This window comes from Monodon monoceros, unplaced genomic scaffold, assembly GCF_005190385.1.
Source record: "Monodon monoceros isolate NGI ecotype Baffin Bay Population unplaced genomic scaffold, NGI_Narwhal_1 Super_Scaffold_1, whole genome shotgun sequence".
NCBI lineage: Eukaryota > Metazoa > Chordata > Mammalia > Artiodactyla > Monodontidae > Monodon > Monodon monoceros.
This window is the reverse complement of record NW_021703765.1, coordinates 58421657-58445327: the sequence shown is the minus strand read 5'-3', so window position 1 is coordinate 58445327 and position 23671 is coordinate 58421657. Positions and strand designations below refer to the sequence as shown.

Here is a 23671-nt window from a genome sequence, read left to right as displayed (position 1 = left end):
GGAAGGAGGACTATTCCTTCAAGTTAAGATAACAACTGATGAAAAATTAAAGTGATCTTTTGAGAAAGGGCATTTTGGAACAAAACAATTATTTTGCTATCAAATGTTTATTGGAAAGTGTGATCATCTTGTTTATTAGAGCTAAGATTCTTATTCATGGTCTGGATTTTAATTCAATGCAGTAACACCTCATTAATTTTTTACACTGTAGATAAGCCAATTTGGCTGACTTGCAAAGTATTTTGAGGATAAATATACTGAATGATGTTACCTCATAACCGCTTGGCTTTCTGAAGTTCAGAATGTTACTTATGCAGTAACTTCAGCTGTTGTTATCTTCATTTTAGTTCTAAGCAACTCTGAGTCAAGGATAAGAGATTAGCTCTGGAAATGGGAACCAAGAGGCATTGATTTTTCTCTTCAGAGTTTCTTCTAAAGAAGATTTTTTCTGAGAAAATTTGACAAAGGTTTTCATAAACTTGCTAGTTACTCATTTTTGGTGGAAGTAGTATAATTGTTTTTCTTAACAGCCTTCATGAGGTATAATTGTTATGAAATAAACTGCATATATTTAAAGGACACAATTTGATCAGTTTTGACATAAACATACCTGTGAAACCATCACCACGATCAAGGTAATGAACACACCCATCCATCCCAAGAGTTTCCTCATCACCCCCCCATTTTTTAATATATGTTAACTTTAAAGATTATTTACTTATTAAAAAATAATTTTGGCCGCACCCCACGGCATGTGGGACCTTAGTTCCCCGACCAGGGATTGAACCCTCACCCCCTGCATGGGAAGGTGGTGTCTTAACCACTGCACCACCAGGGAAGTCCCTTCTCATCCCCTTTTAATCTCTCCTGCCCTCAGCCTCCTCCCATCCCATCTCCAGGTAACCACTGATGGCTATCTCTAACTCGATTAGATTACATTTTCTAGGATTTTATATAAATGGAATCATATAGTATATACTTTTTAATGTTACTATTGTTATTATTATTGTTATTGTTGATATTATTATTAGCCTGGGTTGGGGCGGGAGGCAGGTCTGATTTCTTTCCCCATGCCTAGTTGTTTTGAGATTTAGCCATGTTGCAGTGTAAGGGTTCATTTCTTTTTCATCCTCTCTTAGTATAGTCAATCTTCTTAAATTTCAGGCATTCTAATTGTTGTGTAGAGGCAATTCATTGCGGTTTTAATTTAATGCATTTCCCTAATGACTAGTGAGGCTGAGAATTTTTTCATGAGCTGATTTTATGCTCATATATCTTTTTGATGAAGTGTCTGTTAAAATACTTTACCCATTTTTAAAAATCATCTTTGTTTTCTTACAATTGTGTTCTGAGAGTTGTTTAGAAAATCAGGATACAAATCATTTATCAGATATATATTTTCCCAAATATTTTCCCAGCCTATGGACTATCGTTCTCTTACTAGTGTCTTTGCAAGAGCTGAGTTTTTAGTTTTGATGAAGTGCACTTCATAGTCATTCTTTTTTGAATCACGCTTCTGGTGTGGTAGTTAAGAAATATTTGCAAAGCCCAAATTCACAGAGGTTTCTTTTTTGTTCTCTTCTAGAAGTTTTAGTTTGTTTTGTCTTTGATGTCAAATAGTTCAGAATCATTTTTTGAAATGACTGTCCTTTCTTTTGCACCTGTTAAAAATCAAGTGTCCATGTGCATGTGGTTGGGTTTATATATAGACTGTTCTGTACCATTGATCTACTCATCTTTATGTCACTGTTTTGATTACCTGTAGCTTGATAATAAGTCTTGAACTTAAGTAATGTTAGTCTTTCTTTTTTTTACATTTGAAGTTGTTTAGGCTATTCTAAGCCCTTTATGTTTCCATGTGAATTTTAAATCACTTTGTCAATGTCTACAGCAAAGCCTGCTGGGATTTTGTTTGGGATTGTATTGAATCTGTATGACGGTTTGGGTAGCATCAAGTCTTCTGATACATGAATATGGTATATCTCTCCATTTATTTAGGTTTTCAAATTTCTCTCAGCAGTACTTTTAAATTTTTAATCATAGGTATTGCACATCTATTGTCAGAGTTATCCCTTAAGTATTTAATAATTTTAATGCCTTTGTAAATGGTAGTTTTTATTTCTGATTTTTACACATAATACATAAAAATACAATTAATTTTTGTAAACTGATCTTGTATTCTGACACCATACCAAACACGTGTATTGATTCTACAAGATCTTTTATAGATTCCATCATGTTTTCTACATAGATGGCCATGTCATCTATGAATAAAAATATTTTACCTTCATTCTTTTCTATCTGGATATCTTTTACTTCTTTTCCTTTTCTTATCACACTTGCTAAAACTCCAGTTCAGTGTTGAATTAATAAGGAAGAATGGTTATTCTGTCATGTTCTCCCCTTTGGGGAAAAGCCTTTGGTTTTTCATCTTTAAGTATGATATTGGTTGTAGGTTTTTCATAGGTATAGGTTTTTCATAGTTATTTTTATTAGGTTGACAGAAATCCCCATCTAAGTCTGCTGAGTTTTAATCCACAATTGATATTAAATTTTGTCAAATGCTTTTTGTGTATCTATTGAGATCTTTTTTATTCTTTTCTAGTCTGTTAATATGGTGAATTGATTTTTGATTATTAAACCACCCTGGTATTCCTAGGATAAATTTCATTTGGTCAAGGGATATTACCCTTTTTATATATTGTTAAGTTTGAATTGATAAAATTTTGTTTAGAATTCTCTCATCTGTGTTCATAATAGATAATGGCTAGTAGTTTTCTTTCATTGGGTTGTCATTGGTTTTGGTATGGAGTAGTGATTCAAGTATTTCAAATATTTCCTGCAAGAGTTGTTTTACAATTTGTATTATTTCTTCTTTAAGTTTTTGAAAGAATTCACTTGTGAAACTATATGAGCTTGAAGTTTTCTTTATGGGAAAGTTTTTAAGCACAAATTCAATTTCTTTAATAAATATAAGACTTCTCAGGTTATTTCTACTTGAATGAGTTTCCGTAATTTCTGTCTTTCAAGGAATTTGCCTTTTCATGGAAGATGTCAAATTTATTGGCATAATGTTGTCAATAATATTTACTTATTTCCTTTTGAATATCTGTAGAATCAGTAATGATGTTATTTAATTTATTCCAGAGATTAGTAATTTGTACCTTCTTTATTTTTTTTCCTGTTCAGTCCAGCTAAAGGTTATCAATTTATCGTCTTCTCAAAGAATTAGGCCTTGTTTTTCTCTGTTGATTGATTTCAGCTCAGATTTAATTTCCTTTCTCTTCTTGCTTTGTGTTTATTTGACTTAATTAAATTAAATTAAAATTTGGATTTAATTTACTCTTCTTTTTATGTCTCTTTTCTGTCATTATTCTAAAGGAGGAAATTGAAGTCATTGATTTGAGCTCTTCTTTTCTAATATAAGTGTTTAGAAACAATTCAATTTAAGTCTAAATTTCCACTTAAATACTATATTAGTAGCATCTTACAAATTTTGATATGGTATGTTTCATTTTTAATTCAGTTCAAAATATGTTTTAATTTCCATTTGAGTTTCCTCTTTGATCCATTGGCTATTTATATATGTATTTGGTTTCCAAACATTTGGGAATTTTCCAGAGATATTTCTCTTTGGATTTAATTTAATTCTGTTGTTGTCAGAGAATATCATTTGTGCTGTAGTCCAGAATGTGGCCTATTTTGGTTAATGTTCCATGTGGTCTTGAAAGAGTAATTTTTTTTAATGAATTTGCCTTTTAAATCATGTAGAAAATTTCAAAAGTGGATTTAAAAACCAAAATTACAATACTACTAGCTTTTATAATTGCCCTTGTACTTACCTCTACTGAGGTCTTTATTTCTTCATGTTACTGTCTAGTGTCCTTTTATTTCACTTGCAGGACTCCCTTCAGCATTTCTTTGCAGGGCAGATCTTGTGGTCATAAACTCCCTCAACTTTTGTTTATCTGGGAATGCCTTAGTTTCTCCTGCATTTTTGAAGGATGGTTTTGCCAGATATAGAATTCTTGGTTGACAGCTGTTTTCTTTTAGTACTTTGAATATATCAGGCCACTGCCTTCTGGACTCCAAAGTTTCTGATGAGAAATTAGCTGATAATCTGACTGAGGATTATATGTATGTGACAAATTGCTTCTCTGTTGCTGCTTTCAAGATTCTTTCTTTGACGTTCAATAGTTTGATTATAATATGTCTCAATGGGCATCTTTTTGAGTTTATAAGCTTCTTGAAGATTCATGTCTTTCATTGCTTTTGGGAAATTTTCAGCCATTATTTCTTCAAATATTCTTTCTGCCCCTTTCCCTTTCTCTTCCCCTTCTGGGACTCCTCATAATGCATTTGTTGGTCTACTGGGTGGTGTCCCACAGGTCTCTTAGGCTTTGTTCACTTTACTTCATTCTTTTTTATAAATTTAGTTATTTTATTTTTGGCTGCATTGGGTCTTCATTGCTGTGCAAGGGCTTTCTCCAGTTGCAGCAAGCAGAGGCTACTCCTCGTTGCAGTGCGTGGGCTTCTCATTGCAGTGGCTTCTCTTGTTGTGGAGCACGGGCTCTAGGTGCGTGGGCTTCAGTAGTTGTGGCACACGGGCTCAGTAGTTGTGACTCGTGGGCTCCAGAGTGCAGGCTCAGTAGTTGTGGCACATGGGCTTAGTTGCTCAGCGGCATGTGGGATCTTCCCAGACCAGGGCTCGAACCCATGTCCCCTGCATTGGCAGGCAGATTCTTAACCACTGCGCCACCAGGGAAGCCCTCTTTTTTCTTTCTGTTCCTCAGACTCGATAATTTTGACTGTCCTATCAAGTTCACCGATTCTTTCTTCTGCTTCCTCAAATCTACTTTCGAATCTCTCTAGTCTATTTTCATTTCAGTTATTGTACTTTGCAGCTCCAGAATTTGTTTTTGGTTTCTATTTTTATAATTTCTCTTCATTGATATTATCATTTTGTTCAAACATTTTCTTGCCTTTGTCCATGTCTTTGTTTAGCTCTTTGAGCATCTTTCAGACAATTTTATAAAAGTCTTTGTCTAGTAAGTCCAGTGACTGCACATCTTCAGGTATGGTTTCTGTTTATAATTTCTTTTCCTTTGACTAGGTCATATTTACCTGATTTTTTTGTATACCTTATGATATTTTGTTGAAAACTGGACATTTGAATTTTATAATGTATTAACTCTGGAAATCAGACCCAGGGTTTGCCTCAGTTTTTAAAAAATTGTTGTAGAGTCTTGACTGGGGATCAACCTGAAGTGAAAGCTTAAGGTCTTCCCTTTTCTTTTTTGAGTCTACATCTTCTCCTGGGCATTTATGACAGTTTTCTGAATTCCTCCATATACATGGTTGTTTTCGAATGTGCCCCCCAACCCCACCAAAAAAAAAAAAAAAAAGATGTGGCTCCTTTAAGTCCCCTGGAAGCTGTTTCAGTCAGTTGAAACAATGATGACCAGCTTTTGTACCTGCACTTCAGTCACCATGAGCAGCAATCTGCAATTCAAATACAAACCCCAGTATTTGGAGGACAAGGTGCTTACTGCCCACCCCAGCTCCACCAAGCCACACCATGAATGCAGGTTGCCATTCCCACTGCTGCCTCTCATGGGGCTGGAGCATGGGGAGTGGGGACCTGTTGCCACACTGAAGGCTGAATTTGACCAATATTAACTGTAATTTTCCAGCCAAGCTTTTCTCTGGAAACGTCAAGCCTTTAAGTAAACTCCAGAGTTCCAAAATAGTTACTTTAGATAGTTTCTGCAGGTACAATTGTTGTCTGGATCAGAAGACAGATCCTGGTGCTTTCTATTCCATCATCTTCCTTGTTGTCCAATCTCTGCCTTTTAATTGGAGATATTTAGATCGCTTACATTTAATATAACTATTAATATTTTTAAGTTGAGATCTATCATCTCTATTTTCTTCTATTTTCCTATTCTTTCTTCCTCTTTTTATCTATATAAATTAAAATTTCTTATGATTCCATTTTACCTCTTTTGTTGACTTAGTAGTCAACTCTGTTTTGGTAAATTGGTGGTTGCTTTAGGGCATCAATAATTCAAATTTAAGTGATATTATACTACCTTTGTATAATATAAGAACTGTTCAATGATAAAATGCAATCTCTCCCTTCCTAGAATTTGTACCATTGTTATCATACATTTTACTTTTATACTACACTATTATTATATTTGTTTAAAGGGGTCAATTATATTTTAAGGGTTTTTAATTAATAAAAAATTCATATTTACTCAGTTATTATTATTTCTCATGTTCTTCCACATGTCCACATTTCCATCTTTATTATTTTTCTTCTGTGTAAAAGAATTTTTTTCACTTTTTTTTCTGTAGTGCAAGTCTACTGGTGATAGTTTTGCTGGATATAAAATTCTAGGGTAACAACTTTTATTTCACTACCTGAAAGATGTTGCCACACTGTCTTCTCACTTGCACTGTGTCTGACAAGAAATGTGAAGTTCTTATTATTGTTACTTTGTATGTTAATATTAATGAAAAATTGTTGTGCTCACCTTCCTGATAACTGCTTCCCTGAATTAAAAAAAAAGAAAAAGAAACAAACAAACAAACAAAAAAACCAGTTCTAACATCCATTCCATGATTCATTGGGTTTGGAGCTCGTTAACGTGACCACTAAGCCAGTATTTCACTCTTCTAAACCTTTTAACCCCATCCACACTAACATGCATGACATAAAAGAGTGAATTGTATATTAATTTTATTTCTATGACAGCAAACATAAATAAAAATTGTTTTAGGGCAAATAGACAATTTTTTATTAGACATTTATTGATGGAAGAGGATTTTTTTTCACAAAGATAACCTTTGTCTTTCTTTAAAACTACTTTTAGCTATATTTCCATGATACATGTTCATTAAAATATATTTGTGTTTCCCTAAAATAGAAAATTCCCAAGAATGGTCCATTCAGCTTATAATTTTTGTTGGACCACATTACAAGGACACTTTGTAGAAAGTTGTGGCCATTTCCTATGACATGAACCTGAGAAACTTAGGACTTTATTCCAGAAAAACATAGAAACATTTTTACCTGGACTTACAGGGAGAAGATCTGGGTTTTAGCTAGTCTTCTGCCAATTGTTTCCTTCTCTAGATATGTTTGCTTCTTCCTTGAATAACTTTAGTTTAGTTACAACTTTTCTTACAGAAGATTTCTTGCTTTCCCCTGTTCAAGCATTTCTCCATAAATGGATTATCCAGTCTTTTTCCTTCTACTTCTCTGACCTTTCTGGAACTACATGAAACTCCTTGGTCATTAGCTTGCAGGTTTCTCTTTAGCGCTCTTCATATAAATTAAAATGTAAGAGCAGACAATCAGCTACTCTCTTGGAGAGTGAGATACCTTCCTGTGGGGTCAGTGAGGCGCTCCTGTGCCCTTCAGAGGTAACTCCTGCTGCTCTTGATGCTCAGGAAGAGGTGGTGCAAGTCATCTCTCTGCACCCACCATCTAGGCAAAGCAGTTCTACAGGAGGAAAAGCTTGACAACCACTTTCCTGTGGGTGAACATGTCAGAGCACATTCTCTAAAAGCATGCCACCGTATTTGAGTAGTATTCCTGCTAGCATGGGTGCTCTGTGATGACAGGGTTAGTATCTTATTTACCTGCATATCCTCAGCACTAACTGTAGTGCCCCAAAGACTCAGGACTCAGCACATAAAAGGACAACTTTAATAAGTGTGTCCTATAGTAGAACTTTCTGATGATTAATACCCCTTCCTTAGGGACCCCTGATACTGCTGGGGTTTTCTTATTTTGCCACTTACTTCACCTGAGAAATGGGGTGGTGTGATTTGACGCCAGCAGACCTGGATACATAAGCCCCACCACTTAGCTACCTTTTGATTCATTTGTACCTCAAATCTGCATGTATAATGGAACCAAAAGCAGATCCCCACCAGAGCTGGCCTAAGACATTCAACATAGTACCTGATTCATCGGAGGAATTGTGTGCTTGGCATGGGTCTTCTTCTCTCTGCTTTTGTAACTTCATTCATTATTAACTATGTAGGGCTTTAAAATGAGGTATTTAAGTCCATGTTTACATTATAGCTACTTAGGGAAAGTTATATTTGTGGGTAATAGAAGTGCCCACATTTTCTGGGGTTTTTTCTTATGCTCCCAGCATGGAAGGCTGCAGGGCTTAGGGGCTGAGCTTGGTTTTGTCATAAGAAGCTATGCAGGATGACCAACTGGTCCTGGGAGTCCTGGTTCTGACTCATTTCTCACAGTGCTCTCAGAGGTGAAAATACATTCAGGCACGGGAAGTAGACCATAAATCTACAACATTCAGAGAATATAAATGTTCTCTTATGAACTCAAGATGTGACATCAGAGAAGGGTAGAGGGCCTTAAATAGTGAAATGTTTCCATCAACTATCCCTGTTCTGAAGACAGCACACCTTGTACCTGGTGCAAAATTGTCCATGGACAGAATGCTTTTATTAGAAGGCAGCGTTCTGCACATGTAGGGTTAAGCCCAATTACAGCAAACTGGCAGACTGTTAAGACACACATGTGCCAAAAAGGACTTCAAAGCCGTGATACAGAGCCCAGGGGACTCAATGTAAAGTTTTTCCAAGCTTAAGAAAACAATGTTGTACGGAAATGGTCAGATTCCAATTTCTCAAAAGTGTCTATGAGTTTGGCATGGAAACGTGTTTAAAGTATAAGTAAGAAACTAATGAAAAAAGACGTTAAACATTGGCTGTGTTTTTCATATGATGCAATGCAGGGGGAAAGGGGGTTGGAAGCCAGAGTAGCAAGAACTCATGTGTAAAAGCAGTCTGTCCTCACCCAGATGGGGCGCCGTATGGACCAGAGAGCATCTTGCTGGGAGGATCACTTAGAGGTAGATTCAGTCTCCTTCCGGCGAAGACGTTTGTCTAAATTTGAGGAAATTCCTTAAAAGGGCTGGAAACACAGACCTCCCTTTCTGTGGACATCTGACTGGCCTTGCCTTTTTCACAACTTGTCCTTGCTTTTATTCATGTGTAAAACTGATTCTGTTTTGCCCCCTGCCAGCAGTTAGATTTTTGGCCTTTCCTGGTACTCACTGCACCATGGAGTTTTGGATCAGGAGGAGATTCTGACTCCCTCTGCTGGCGGCTCTCGAGCTGTCTTGCTGGCCCAACGTTCTCAAGGATGGTCCCACACACACACCAGCTCTGCCACCTTGACCCCGTAATGCTGGGGCATTCTGCGGGCAGATGTATCAGAAGGTAGGGGTGGAGGATGAGAGCAGACAAGGTGGGTGCAGTTGAAAAGGTGACCCCAGGAGTTTCTGTTTTGCCCGCTTTGAGGGAACTTCTTTTTCTCCTTGAGGATCACTGAATCCACAGACTCTCCCCGTTCTAGACTTGATAAGTCATAAGAGCAAAGACAGTGAAGGCTGTTGAAATGAAACCCACCAGAAGCATCAAGTCTGTGTCCCATTACGTCCAGAACAAGACTGCAGCTCACCTCATTCACATTCTCCTTGACTTAGAAAGTAATTGTGGGCCATTCTTTGCAAAGCATATTTCTCAGTTTAATACAAGAGACATACAGATTGTGGGTGTGTAAGAGTGCACATGTATGAAACAACAGAAGAACCTATGTTTTGCAGGAACCAGTCTACTATTGTCAGTATCCTCAGTGGCCTTCTTCTCTTTCCTTTGATCCCATTACCAGGATGAAGGAAAGAGATTTTTCTTGGTGAATAACCTAATATTAATAACACAATGTTGTACATTTTGCACACCCTCCCTGCCACTCACCCAAACTCTCCCAACCTGTGCCAAATATTCCCACCCTGGAAGAGTTTCGTTCCCTGAGGGGGACTGTGCTTCTACTACATCTTAAGAAGGACATCATTTACTCTTCTTTGCCAGCAGTAACAATATAGTATTAATTAAAAAGCTGTGACTCTGGCATAAACCACATTCATGTCATACTTCATAGTAATAACAACAGTAGCCGTAGAAGCCAGAATTTATTGAGCAGCTGTTACATGCCGAATTCTGTGGTATTGCTTTATGTGCATTATATAATATACCTCCTTACCTCTGTCTTGTCATTAGCCACATAGATTTGCCATAATGAAACTGAAAAACAAGCCTGCTAGGATGAAGCTGATCTCCAGGTAACTTACCTGCCTGTCAGAACAAAATTCAACACCCTTTAAAGGAGAACATCACAATCTAGACACTTAACGTGAAAATTACAATGTGCAGCATCCAGTTGAAAATTATTAGACGTATGCAAAACAAGAAAAAAATCAATCAATGAAAATTGACCTAGAAATGGCAGACTCTTTGAAGCAGCTCTTTTTTTTTTTAACATCTTTATTGGAGTATAATTGCTTTACAATGTTGTGTTAGTTTCTGCTGTATAACAAAGTGAATCAGCTGTATGTATACATATATCCCCATATCTCCTCCCTCTTCTGCCTCCCTCCCTCCTTCCCTATCCCACCCCTCTAGGTGGCCACAAAGCACCAAGCTGATTTCCCTGTGGTGTGCAGCTGCTTCCCACTAGCTATCTGTTTTACATTTGGTAGTGTATATACGTCCATGCCACTCTCTCACTTCGTCCCAGCTTACCCTTCCCCCTCCCCGTGTCCTCAAGTCCATCTCTACATCTGCGTCTTTATTCCTGTCCTGCCCTTTTAATTATTTTCAAGATTAAAGAATACAAACATCATGAAGACAAAAACAGAATCTATAAAAAAGAGTTGATGGACCAAAAGAACAGATGGAAGCGAGAGCAGTGGGAAAAAAAATACTGTAATTGAAATTTAAAATTCACTAAATGGGCTTAAGAGCAAATTAGACACCACAGAAGAAAAGACCAGTGAACTTAAATATAGGGTCTTAGAAGGTATCCAAATTGAAGCACAGAGAGAAAGGAGATAGAAAAATAATAATAATAAACAGAACCACAGTGACCTGTAGGATAATTTCAAAAGGTTAACATAAGTGTAATTGGAGTCTTAGAAATGTGTGAATACAAAAAAATATTTTAAGAAATAAGGGCCAAATGTTTCCCTAATTTGATGAAAAATATAAACCCATAGATCCAAGAAATTCAATCTAAACAAACAACAAAGAAAACCACACCAAGTCACAATATAATTAAATTTTGAATAACAGTGATAGAGAAAAATAGTAAAAGCATCACAATAAAAAGTACATTATGTTCAAGGGAATGAGAATAAGAATTATCACAGACTACTCACCAGAAATGATGCCCGTCGAAAGACAAGAGGACAACATCTTTCATGTTCTGCTGAAAGAAAGAGAAAAAAAATCAAGGTATAATTTTATATCCAAGGGTATAGGTGGAAGAAGTAAAGGTCAAATAAAGACATTCTCAGACGAAAACAGGGTATGTGGGTATATGGCCAAAAATATTGAAAGTGGGGTCTTGAAAAGGTATTTGTGCATCCATGTTCATGGCAACGTTATTGATAATAGCCAAAAGGTGAAAGTCTCCATCTTGAAGAGATGAAGAAATGGATAAACAAAATATGGTCCATCCATACAATGGAACATTATTCAGCCTTAAAAAGGAAGGACATTCTGATACCTGCTACCCTGTGGATGAACCTTGAGGACATTATGCTCTATGAAATAAACCGGTCACTAAAGAACAAATACTGTGTGATTCCACTTATAGTCTATAAGGTATGCAGAGTAATCGTCTTTATGGAGACATAAAGTAGGATGGTGGTGGCCTCGAGCTGAGGGAGAGAGAGGGGTGAGGGTTTAGTGTTTAATGGGGACGAGGTTTAGTTTTGCAAGATGACAAGTTTGGGGATTGGTTGTACAGCAATGTTAATGTAGTTAGTACCCCTTCACTGTACACTTAAAAATGTAAGATGTAAACTTTGTGTTATGTGGATTTTACCACAATTAAATGTTTTAAAGTGGGGTGTTATTTTCAGTATTATGTATTTCTTGTGAATGGCTGGGTTTCTGTATTACCGGAGACTGAGCAGATGTGGTCTGGAGTGAACCTGAAAACAAGTGGAGGTTTTGTGAATCTGCCAACATGTGCAAGTAGAAACAAATACGCAACCAAGTCATAGCCACCATGTGCTGTCAAATGTTAGGAGTGCTTGGGAAGGAGAGAAAAATCGCAAAGCAAGTGCTCCACGGGAGGTGGAGAAACAGCTGTGCTCCCCGCCAGAGGAGGAGTGGAAGTGATGTGACGAGAGACCCTTCCTGTAGCTGCGGTGCCCACCTTTATCAAAAAGCTTTGGAGTGAAGTGCAGTTGTAGGATCTTGAAGGAATCATTAAGGCTGCTCCATATTTTGTGCCTATTTGATGTTTAAATATTTTATTGCTTCCTAATTATAAACCTGGACTCTCAGGCTTTTTTAAAAAGTGTTTTTTCTGGGGACTTCCCTGGCGACCCAGTGGTTAAGACTCCATGCTTCCACTGCAGGGGGCGCGGGTTCAAGCCCTGGTCAGGGAACTAGGATCCCGCATGCTGAGCAGCACGGCCAAAAAAAAAAAAAAAAAAAAAGTGTTTTTTCTTAACCATACACATGTATTGATTGATCCATCGTGAAGGTAAAGTTCGAGATTCTTTTTGGCGGCCCGTACAGAACAGAAATAACTCTCTGTAATACAGGGCCCAAGCAGACTTCAGTAAGTTACAGTGTTCTCTGGTACCTTGTTCTGCTCTTATTCCCCAGACCGAGCACACTGAAATCATGGATGGTGGGGTTCTTTATGGACAATGTCTTCCCATCCATTCTTTTTCTTCTTCGAAAGCAAGAACTTGGCCACCCTTTAGTCTCTGTTCCTGCTAGGACTGCAGACACCTGCTCTCACTTCGTGGTATAACTTTATCCTAGTGTTTTTAATTCAGTTAAATAAGCTCACCCCTTTAAAGCCTGCTCTATACTAGGCATGGCCATCAAGGCAAGATGACAGGACCCAAGTCCTTTTTTTGAAGAAATTAGAATCAAACTGGACAGAGAAACAAGCACATAAACGTAATAGAATAAAAACTATGACTACAGATAACGATTGCCGTGGATGCACGGTGCAGGATAAATCTATTTCAATCAGGAAAAATCGTACGAGGCTTCCTGGAGATGGTGGCAAGGGAGCCAGGCCTTGATGCTGTCGAGAATGCCCAACAACAACGTAGGGAGTATTAACAGAGGGGTCAGGTTTAGACTCTCAGTTGACATTGACTGTAAAGAAAACCTGGACTCAGAGAGGATGAAGAACTGGTGCCTGCGGCCGTACCCAGTTGTCATAATCAACATCAGGGCCCCGACTGTAGTCCTGGCTGTAATCCAATCCCACCTTCCTGGACTGCTGGTATCCTGGTGACCCCTGCAGTACTGGATGGTTGGGGTACCTAGAAGGGACCCACTGATACGCCTGTATTATGGAGTGTGGTTGTCCTGAGAGACAGCCTACTCTGTGCAGCCATGCCTGGCCTGCTGGACTGGATTTGCGTTACCAAGGAATCGGCGGGGTTCCCGGGGTCCTACCCCCCTCATCCGTGACCTCAGAAGAGTCACAGCTACCTCAAAGAACCAGACAAATCAATAAATAGCAAAACCAAAGGGCCTGAGATTTTATGGCAAATCCCAAATGGTCCAGTGAGGCTCAAGTCGTGGTGTCTGGGATCAGGGAGAGGAGGCCGGGGGACACTCAGCTGGGCCATGGGGTTATTCTCCAGGTGGTGGAGGACAGGAAAGAAGGAGACGAAAGTGATGTGCTGAACCCGAGCGCTCTGACGGTAACTCTGGCGACGGTCCCAACGCAGAGGAGGGAGAAACAGAGACCATCATTCGGATTGCCATTGTCCAGGAGGAGATATGGAGAGCTGCCCTGTGGACAAGGATGCTGGTCATGAGATAGAGAGCCGAGCACAGGCCAGGCGCCCACGCAGGAGCACGTGCTGGCTCCAATGGGTCTCTGCTGGGAGTGGACCATGACTCGGGACCTGTCTCCAGCCGTCCTCTGAGAAGTGGAAGAGGTGTGAGGTCTTAAGATTTGTCCACATGCTTGCACCCGTCCCCACCCCCTCTCCTGTTAGGTTCCGTAAGGAACTGAAGGTCCAGAGACGGTGAGCCGCCCACCACATGCATCTGTGTCCATCACCGCTAGAACTGGGCTAAAGGGATCTTCCAAATGCATAGAAGAGAAGATCTTTATCTTTCTGCCTGTAGATAAGCAATAAATGGAATGCATTTCTCCATAGTCGTGTCCCTGTAACTTCTCAGGCAAAGAGACATTTCTATGGAGAGATTTAAGATAGTCGTTTTTAAGTTCTTTTAGCAATGGATACATTTTAACAATGTAGATATCTTTATTCAATCAGTTTGGACCAGGACCACTGTGAAGACACTAATGGTTAGTGGGAATCATCATAGAAGGAAGTCTATAAATATTCGATGATGCGTCAATAATGAAATAGATTTTGCTGTCACCATGGCCACTCCCTGACTCCCCCCCGCCCCAGCCCAGCAGCTCTCAGGATTTCTCTTTTCTCTCACCTTCTTATCTACCCTTTTTGGACTGTCCGGACGTCCAGCATTCTTCTGACGACCCCGCCCATCAAGCATCCCAGACACCCACAGACAGAAAGGGTCTCTGGGACACCCTGCTCTCACCAGACTCACACATCACAGTGTTACCTTTAGAGTGAGAGTGAGTCCTGGAGGGCGAGGGCTGTGATACCACTTCTCTGTGTGTTGTCAATATCGAGAAGCAGTCCTGGATCACGGGAGGTCTGCAATAAGAAGATAAGGAAACGAAGTAATAGTTGGATATTGCCTGGCATCCTAGAATCGTAGTGCCAGAGAGGATGTACAGACTTCCTATCTGGTATAGGAATTCTCTCTGTAGTATCCAGACTCTTTAAAGAGAGAGAGAGAGATGTTAGGTCTGACAATATTTGCATAGCCCTGTTAGAAAAACTTCCTTACAGGGCAAAACAGTCTTACATGCTATAGCTTCTACCCTTGTTTGTTAGTCTATACACTGCTGGTACAACACGTAAGCCTGATTGCTCAGTTGGAATGAGCTGTACTATCAACGGGAAGGTGTGGTGTTGATGTAATACAGGTTTTTTTTAAGAGACACATAATTCAGTGTACAAATAAGTGCGGAAATTACCACTAACATTCTGATGGGGAAAACAGGTATTTTTAAACTGACGAATGGTGAGGTTATGTCTATCGTATGTACCAGGTGTGGGGTGAGAAGAGAGAGGATTTAGTAGCTGAAATCTGTCACTTAGGTTAATCCAAAGACTGTCCAGTTTGTCTAATCCTAAATCTAAAAGCTTTCGGTTCTGTGTACTTCATACAAGAAATTTGCATTTTAATGGAGGACTGCAAAACGATTTTTGGAATGTTCCATCATTCTAAGTGGGGCATAACTCTTTTGTTATCAGGAAATTTTTCTGTGTAATGCTAACTACAGAAAAAAATCTGCCTGGACCTGGGAGAAAAGATCTATGATAAGAGCAAGTTCTAGTATAACTCTTTTCTGATAAAATCAAAGAAAGTTACTTTCTATGTAGCTTTCTGTAAAATCTGTGTTCAGCAGTTCACTAATACTGCCCTGGCCTCGTGATAATAACAGCAGTAGCTCTGAGAGGTTTTACAAGTGGAGAACTCATAGTCCTGGAAAACCTTGTAACAGTAAAGAATGGGATGTAAAAGTTAAAGGAAGTTTGCATGTAAAAGCTACGTACGATAGAAAGATGTAAGACTCACTTAACATGTAAGCATATCTTTCACTTTGTGGAGTCACTTCTAAGAAAAAATTCACATAAAATGAATTTCTGAATGAATCATATTTACACAATTCCCTATTATATAATCAGAACGTATCTGATTACATAGTAGAAATCAACATTTTAAAAACCTATTTCAGAATTTAACAATTAACGATATATATATATATATATATACTTTTTTTTTTTTTTTTTTTTTTTTTTTTTGCGGTACGCGGGCCTCTCACTGTTGTGGCCTCTCCCGTTGCGGAGCACAGGCTCCGGACGCGCAGGCTCAGCGGCCATGGCTCACGGGCCCAGCCGCTCCACGGCATGTGGGATCTTCCCGGACCGGGGCATGAACCCGTGTCCCCTGCATCGGCAGGCGGACTCTCAACCACTGCACCACCAGGGAAGCCCTAACGATATAATTTTAAGGCTGTGAAAAAAATCAAATTGCCCATAAATAAAATTCGACAGAAATATGTCTTACAGAAACTCTAGTATACAATATCTGGCTTTTATGGCTGAATCATAGAACCGTGTCCAATTTTAATACTTGCCCAATAATATCAACACTAACTGAATAGCTAGTGCTAGATCCCACCAAAAACAAAGTATGTGCTCATTTAGCTGGACTTAGTAACATGTTACTACATACCTGACACTTCAATAGTGCAGGGTTTTTATAGGGCTGATTGACAATTCAAACATACATTTCTAATAGGTGTGCAAGGATTTAGTATTAGCTAGATTTTTGAACCAGGGTAAAAACCATCTGGGTAATGCTGGCATGAATTTTATACACACACTAACACACAAGTGTATGATTTTAGGATACATATATTATGTGTATATTTTATATATATACACACGGATACTATTTAAAGATGTAGTTATATATACAGAAGAGTAATGAAGTATTTAGAGTGGGATGGATCCACCTAGGACTAGCTCATGAACGTGTTAAAACCAGCTGTTTGTGTTCTGTTGACTGGACCCAGATCTTTGTTGCATCTGCTTAATATTTTTCTTTGTTTTGAAACAGGTTGTTTGGTATCAAATCAGTCATTCAAACAGACTGTTCCAGCACGTGGAAGATCATAGCAAACCCAGACCTGTCATGGTACCACCATGCCAACCCCATCGTCCTGCTGGTGATGTACTACACGCTGGCCACTCTAATCCGAATATGGCTACAGGAGCCCCTTGTAAGGATCAAAGGTTTTCATGGTCTTGTCTGCAAAGTAGCCTGGAAACTCCAGGGGAAAGTGTTCATTCCTGTCAACTGCTGGCTAATTAGTACTATATGCCAAAATGACTATAGTGTTCTTATTATAGTATTTTGCTTCTGCCAAGAGTTCTAACTGAATACAGATACTATCAGGACAAAGACCAGCTTCCCTATGTTAGCATCACCCCTGGCTGCTCAGGTGGTCCGTGGTGAGGGGAGTGGAAGCGTCATTTTTATTGAGCACTTACTAAATGCCAGGCCACGTGCTAGGTTGTTTACATACATTATCTCATTCAATCCCCTGCATAACTCTCAAGAATAGGTATTGTACCCATCTTAGAGATGAGGAAAACGAGGTTCGAGAGGTAAATCACACATTTACCAAATAGTAAATATTGGATTCAAGCCTATATTTGCCAACAAAGCTAGGGTCTCTATGACGACACACCCTGTTACCACGGCGACTGGAGTTTCCTAAATCTTCTCAAACCTCCAACCTCTGATGGTGCCGTGGGGATGTCCCCGCTCTCGGTGGTGCCATAACCCCCGGGGGCCCCACCACGGGGCAGGGCTGAGGACTGGGTTGTTACCTATGGGATTATTAGTAGAATATGGCACTTTGGGAACAGGACCAGGGTGGCTTGTGGCCTCTCTCTTTTCCCTTTCTGTGACAGGAAACTCCAGTCTGCTTTTGCTTCCCCTAAATGACCCTGAGAAGCTCAGCTGTAAGGCAGCTGATCCGCACACAGGGAGGCAGGTGGTGTAGACGGGGCTGCCGCATTTCACCTCATGGCCACGTGCTGGGGAGCAGAGCTCACATTAGACACCAGCCTGGCGCCTGTGATGCAGTCCCTCCAGCTCGGGGGCCCTGGTGCCCCGCCCGCCTCCCCTCTTTGTCTGCTCATCCAGGCTCCATCCACGCGGTCAGCTGGCTAGGCAACCAGTGTTTATCAAGAGCTAGCGTCTCAGACACTGGCCTGGGGCTGGGGGTAGAGCATCGGTCCAGGTGTGAGACCCCGCTCTGGGGGACTGTACATTGTACAAGAGGAAAAGCAGCCCCCAAAGACGTGAGCAGGCCCAAGTCGGCACAGTGAAACCCTGAGAGGTGTGTTCCATCCATCCCAGCGGAAGTGCCTCCTGCAGGAAGGGGGTCTGCCCACCTCCCTCCTGTGAGAGGACCACACAGGCGTGCTTGTTTGCAGGGGCCTCAAGACTCACTTCTCTCTTGGACCCAGTGATGGCAGTGACGTGGTGACAGAATGCTCTAAGGGCTCCTGGAGAAGCCCAATTACCTTCTGTTACCTTTTCCTCCAAGTCTCTTCTAAGATATGAGTGTGCCAGTAAAACCCCTTAAAGTGGTACTGTGTTCGCTTCTGCCACAAACACACAGATGTGGATATGTGTATATGCACACATAAAACTGTGCAAAAGAAATTAAAATATCTCACGGAAACTATTTCTGAACAATGTCTTAACCAACGATGGAAATGACTTTAAGGCCTTCGGGCTCACAAGAGTTCCAGGTGCCCTTGGCTTTTTCTGTGGTGTGTCAGGCAGGAGCTTGTGCACAGGTGCTGCTGGGCTGTTACAGCCCCTCAGGCCCAGGAGACACTTGGCCTCCTTAGCCACGGGCCCTCTGGGGTGGACAGTCCACGTTCCAGGCCACACAGTTCACAGCAGGTCACAAACCACAGCGTCTGCGGGGGTGTGTGGAGAACAGGGCCTAATTCACAACAGCATCGACCCTCAGGGGTCTGTATTTTAAGTGGGGCTGGGACACGGGACTTTCTCACTGAGGTGCTGATGGAGGGCAGGTGCCTGGTTCTATCATGGCTCCAGGTGGCCTGGCACATTTCATGGAAAACGTTAGTTCTGTGGTAAAAGTCTACGGTATATGTTTGAGAAAGAGAGAGAGAAGCAGGTGTCTGGAGGTGAATGTAACACACGGGCTCCCCGGGGCATCTGGGGCTCCCCGTGGGTGCTCTGTGTGCGCTGGGCCCCGGGAATTGGGCAGTGGCACTACGTGCCCTCCCTCTGCCCCCATATCAACATGTGTTAGTGCCCTTTTACGGGGCGTCTTTGTTGGGAACCGTCCTCAACCACCAGGTGCGTTCCGATCCTTTTTTTCTCTCTATCAACTCTCCTGGGCCAACTGTCAGTTTCAGGCCAAGGTCCCACTAGGCAAGGCAGCGGTGTTGTGCATCAGCTCTCTTCTTGCTTAATATTGAGTGTAAGCTCCAGATGAGCCCGCTTTTAGTAAACGTCTTCTTCATTAAAGATTCCCGTGGCTGAGTTCCACAGTCAGGTGTGACGTTTGTGAACCCAGCCCAGCCCCTTCCTCCCGCAGGTTAGAATACACACAGGAGGCTCGGTGACGTAACGTGAGTGCCTGTTCCTGTATTTCATGGGGCTTAGCAGGGAACAGGAACAAGCGATACTGCTGTGCTTCGCGTTCACAGGGTGGCATTTTGGCCATCTTTGAAAGTGTCTGGATAAAAGCCCATGTAGTGTATGCGTTACTTTACAAAATCATCACATGGGGGTAGAGATGGGCAGCTGTGTCTGGTCTCCCAGGCCGCTGAGGGGCTGCTCCGGGGAGCAGGGCTGTCCTGTGGGTTATTCTGTGTCTCAGGTGCAGGAAGAGAGGACCAAGGAAGAGGACAGAGCCCTGGCCTGCAGCCCCGTCCCCGTCACAGCCGAGAGGAGGCGGAGCCTGTGGTACGCGACCCACTACCCCACGGATGAGAGAAAAGTAAGCCGCAAGGAAAGGGGTTTCTCCTGTATTTTGCTGCTTTTTATTATATTGCTGAATTCAGGTCACGTGAGTCCACCTGCAAACCCAGATTGCTCAGTTTACGGGAGCAATTTGATGAGGAAGTCTTAGTGCCCAACATCTGTTCAGAGAAGGGAAGCCAGTGCTTCGAAAGGAAACCCCAGGCTCCATCAGACCCAGACTTTTATAGTTCAGTGCTTCTCCCTGAAGTCTCTTAACCCTAGAAAGAGAGTGTTCTTAATTTAAAAAAATAATTTTGTATTTAAAACAAACAAAAAACAACAAAGCGACCCCTTGGCCCTGGATGGTAACAGCTTGGGTGGTAGGATGCACTGCAGAGAGTAACTCCTTGTGTCGGGGTGGCTGCTGCAGTGACGATGACTGCTCACACGGCCTTCGGGACACCGGCCAGTCTGTGTGGACGTGAAGAGCCGCAGCCTCTCGCTGTGTCGGGGCCGCAGTGTGGATGCCAGGGATGGGAGCACAGCTGTGTGATTCTTCATCTTTTCACCATTTGTTCACTATTTTCAACACAACCCAGCCACTGACTTGTTAAAATGGCCCATTTGCAATGTGATGAAGACAGATACAATTCTCAGATGGGGTCAGCACTTTGCTTCCCAGCACGTTTGGGAATCGAGGAGCAGATTCTCTGATTGACTTGGTGGAAGAGTTTCTCTAAGACATGTGGTCCTAGTTGATGCCTGACTGTCATGGACTAAGAGACAGGGAAACAATGAATGAACTTCTCAGGGAGCTGGCAGCCACGTGGAACAGACGTGGTGCCCGGAGACCTCTGGGGTTTCCGGGGGCCCTTTCCTCCCATCACACGTGTCAGACTGTCCTGCCATGCCACTAAGCCAGAGGGACAGCACAGCAGTTTCCAAAATGAGGTCTGTGGGCCATCCCTGGGGATTCCTGGGACCCTTGCCAGGATCCACAGGCTCGAAACTATTTTTGTAATAATACTTAAGACATTCGCCTTTGGACTATGTTGACAATTGCTCTGATGGTACAAAAGCACCAACCAAGGCAGCAGCACGAACCCCCGCAGCCGTGGTCGTGTCCTTGGAAAACAAAGCAGAAAGGCCAGTTCCACTTAAGAATATTCTTGATGAACCAGGAACAGTCATTGCTTTTCTTAAATCTCAACCTTGAGGCACATACCTTTTTAATATTCTGAGTGACACAAGGGGAGATACCCCTGAAGTGCTGACCCCTCGAGGAGGAGAAGCACTTGGCAGGTGAGCGGCCCAGGTCGACATGCAAGAACAGCTGACAGACAGTTTGGGGTGGCTCAGGTATGGACATTCAGCAGTTACTGGAAAGTGAATGGAGTGGTCCATCGCTTCAAGGCAAACAACTGACAGCATTTGTTGCCAGTGATAAAATGAGAACTTTTAGTGAAAATTAGAATATTGGAAGACTCGGATTTTGTGCAGTACAGCATGTCAGTATTCAGTGGAGCTGTCTAATCCCTAAAGCACATCACCAGCACGTGCGGTCACAACGTGTGTGTAGGTAAAGGACCCGGTCCGGGTGCAGGATCCTCCAGGGGCTTTACTGATTCCACACACAGCTCACCTTCGGTTACTTGCCCATCTTGAGTTTGGGAGAGGGTCCAAGGAGAGGATCCACAGTCTGGATGGACTCCTGAGATACTTCTTTCTTTTCCAACTGCATCGCTGGGTGAAGCCAGAGTTCCTTTAACTACTTCAACCAAAACAATACATCACAGCAGATTGAATGTGCAAACAGACATGAGAACCCAGCTGTCTTCTTTTGAGCCAGACATTAAAGATACTCAAAAGTGTAAAAAAACACCACTCTTTTCACTATTTTTTAAAAATACAGCTATTTGAATAAAATTATTTATGTGAACAAGTTTTTTTCCAATTTTTAATGAATTAACAAGTGAATAGTTTTAATGCCTCAATTTTAATTTCTAGCACAATAGATACTGATGGATAGGATCTGCATAAATAAAAACTCTTTGGGACCTTCAGTGATTTTTAAGAAAGTGAATGAGTTCCGACCTAAAAAAGTGGGAGAACCTTTAGCTCAACAGATGCTTGTTACTGGGGGGAGCCCCAAACCCCTAGCACTGAATAGAGCTAAAAGGCATAATCGTGTCATAATTCTTTTGTTGCAGACAATACACAAATCTTAATCCCAGCCCGCACTGCACATCAAATTTTCTTTATTATGAAACTTCAATTTCTTGAAAAGTCAATACTTTCAGAATTCTGCAGATGTCTCAAAGGGTCCTAGGAATATAAAACCAAGCAGCTAATTCTATAGAACAAAACTCTTGAAAAAACGTAATCAGCTCTTTTGTAGTCATGTGGTTAATGAGTGCTTACTGACTGTCGTGATTAAAAGTTAACATCGGAAACTGGAAAAGGTTATAAAAACAGCACCCTCCAGCTGCGTTATTCATGCCTTTGTGTTTTGCATGGCAATTTTAACACACTAGCATCCAGCTAGTTGAAGGGATGGGTATGTGTGTAGTACAACTTTATAGCTGTGTATAAACATCATGATGCTTTCTGCTCACATATTAACATGCTGTCCTGCATTGCTTTTTGCAGCTTTTATCCATGACTCAAGATGACTACAAACCATCTGATGTTAGTATATCCTTAGAATTCTCATTTTTGCGCGTGTCAGTGATGTAAAAGGGACATAAATGGAATTAGCCCCTCTGAGTGTATTTTAATGGTCTATAAAATTTCCATACGTTTTAAAATAATTTTTTTGCAGAAATTGTATCTGGTTTATTGCTGTTAAAACACTGACTCATAAAACATGAGCTCGCGTATGAACATATAAAATGTTTTTAAACTTTTAAAAAGCCACAGTGGAGGGTTTGCCTGTTCCATGATTTGAATAAGAAGTCTTCATGTCCATGGACACACATATGTATGTGTGCATGTATATGTTTATATGTATATGCATAAATGAAAAATTGTAAAGCTAAAGAGACAGAAAAAAAGCAGGAAATTGTATTTAGTGTACAGAGTGCTGCAACATGGGAATTGCAAGCTACAGCATCAGGTAGAGACCTGTGGGGTTGCTGTCTAACCTGAGAATTTGCTAAGTCCTGGGAGCCGCGCAGGGTGTGGGGCAGGCAGGGGGGCCCGGGCAGTGCTCGGGCTGCAGGCCGGGACCCAGGCGAGTCTGGAGTTCCTGTAGCTGGAGGATGGCTGGGGGAAGGGGCCGTGAGCTGAGGCTGGAGAGGAGACAAGAGCAGGTCCTGAAGCCTCAGCATCCTTTCCAGGCTTCACACTTCATAGCGAGGACGGAGAGGGGGGCACGGCCTGGGGTGCAGCAGAGGTGGGCAAGGTCAGGTTTACCTTGTCCTGTGATGGCTCTGTGGGGTGTAGGTTTGGAGGGGGTGAGCAAGACTGTCTTGCTAGTGGGCATCACTGCCGACAATGCTCGGCCCCCCATCGGCTCTGCACCATCCCGTGTGCCCACCTACCAGAAGGGAAGGAGGCAGGTCCGCACTGGAAACCAGAGCTGCCGTCACAACTGCTTTTGCCCCGCCTCCCCGGCAGGGCCTGTTGGTGACTGTGAATGGCAACCCTGTGGATTACCACACCATCCACCCCAGCCTTCCTCTGGAGAACGGCCCTGCCAAGGCCGACCTGTACTCCACCCCACAGTACTGCTGGGAGCCCGCCGCCGACTCCCCAGGTAAGGAGCCGGGATCTGTCTTTGGTTTATCCTCCTGCAGGAGCTCTGAATCTGTCTTTGATTTATCCTTCATTGGATTTGGTTCTTTTTCCTTTTTTTTTTCTAGCAGAGGTTGCTTCCTTCCATGGTCAGTCTGATGAAGCTCATTTCCTTAACTTCTGCCTAGATTTTGCCCCTCCATCTTGC

The 23671-nt window shown here is 41.7% G+C and overlaps 1 protein-coding gene across 1 annotated transcript in view; it reads left to right on the top strand.

Moving 5' to 3' along the window:
* Nucleotides 1–23671, top strand: part of PIEZO2 (piezo type mechanosensitive ion channel component 2) — a 330011-nt gene that overhangs the window by 206338 nt on the left and 100002 nt on the right. The window contains exons 8-10 of the mRNA XM_029230410.1: nt 16828–16990; nt 19646–19765; nt 23347–23485. Coding sequence (XP_029086243.1) covers nt 16828–16990; nt 19646–19765; nt 23347–23485 — 422 coding nt within the window. The remainder of the gene's footprint in view (nt 1–16827; nt 16991–19645; nt 19766–23346; nt 23486–23671) is intronic.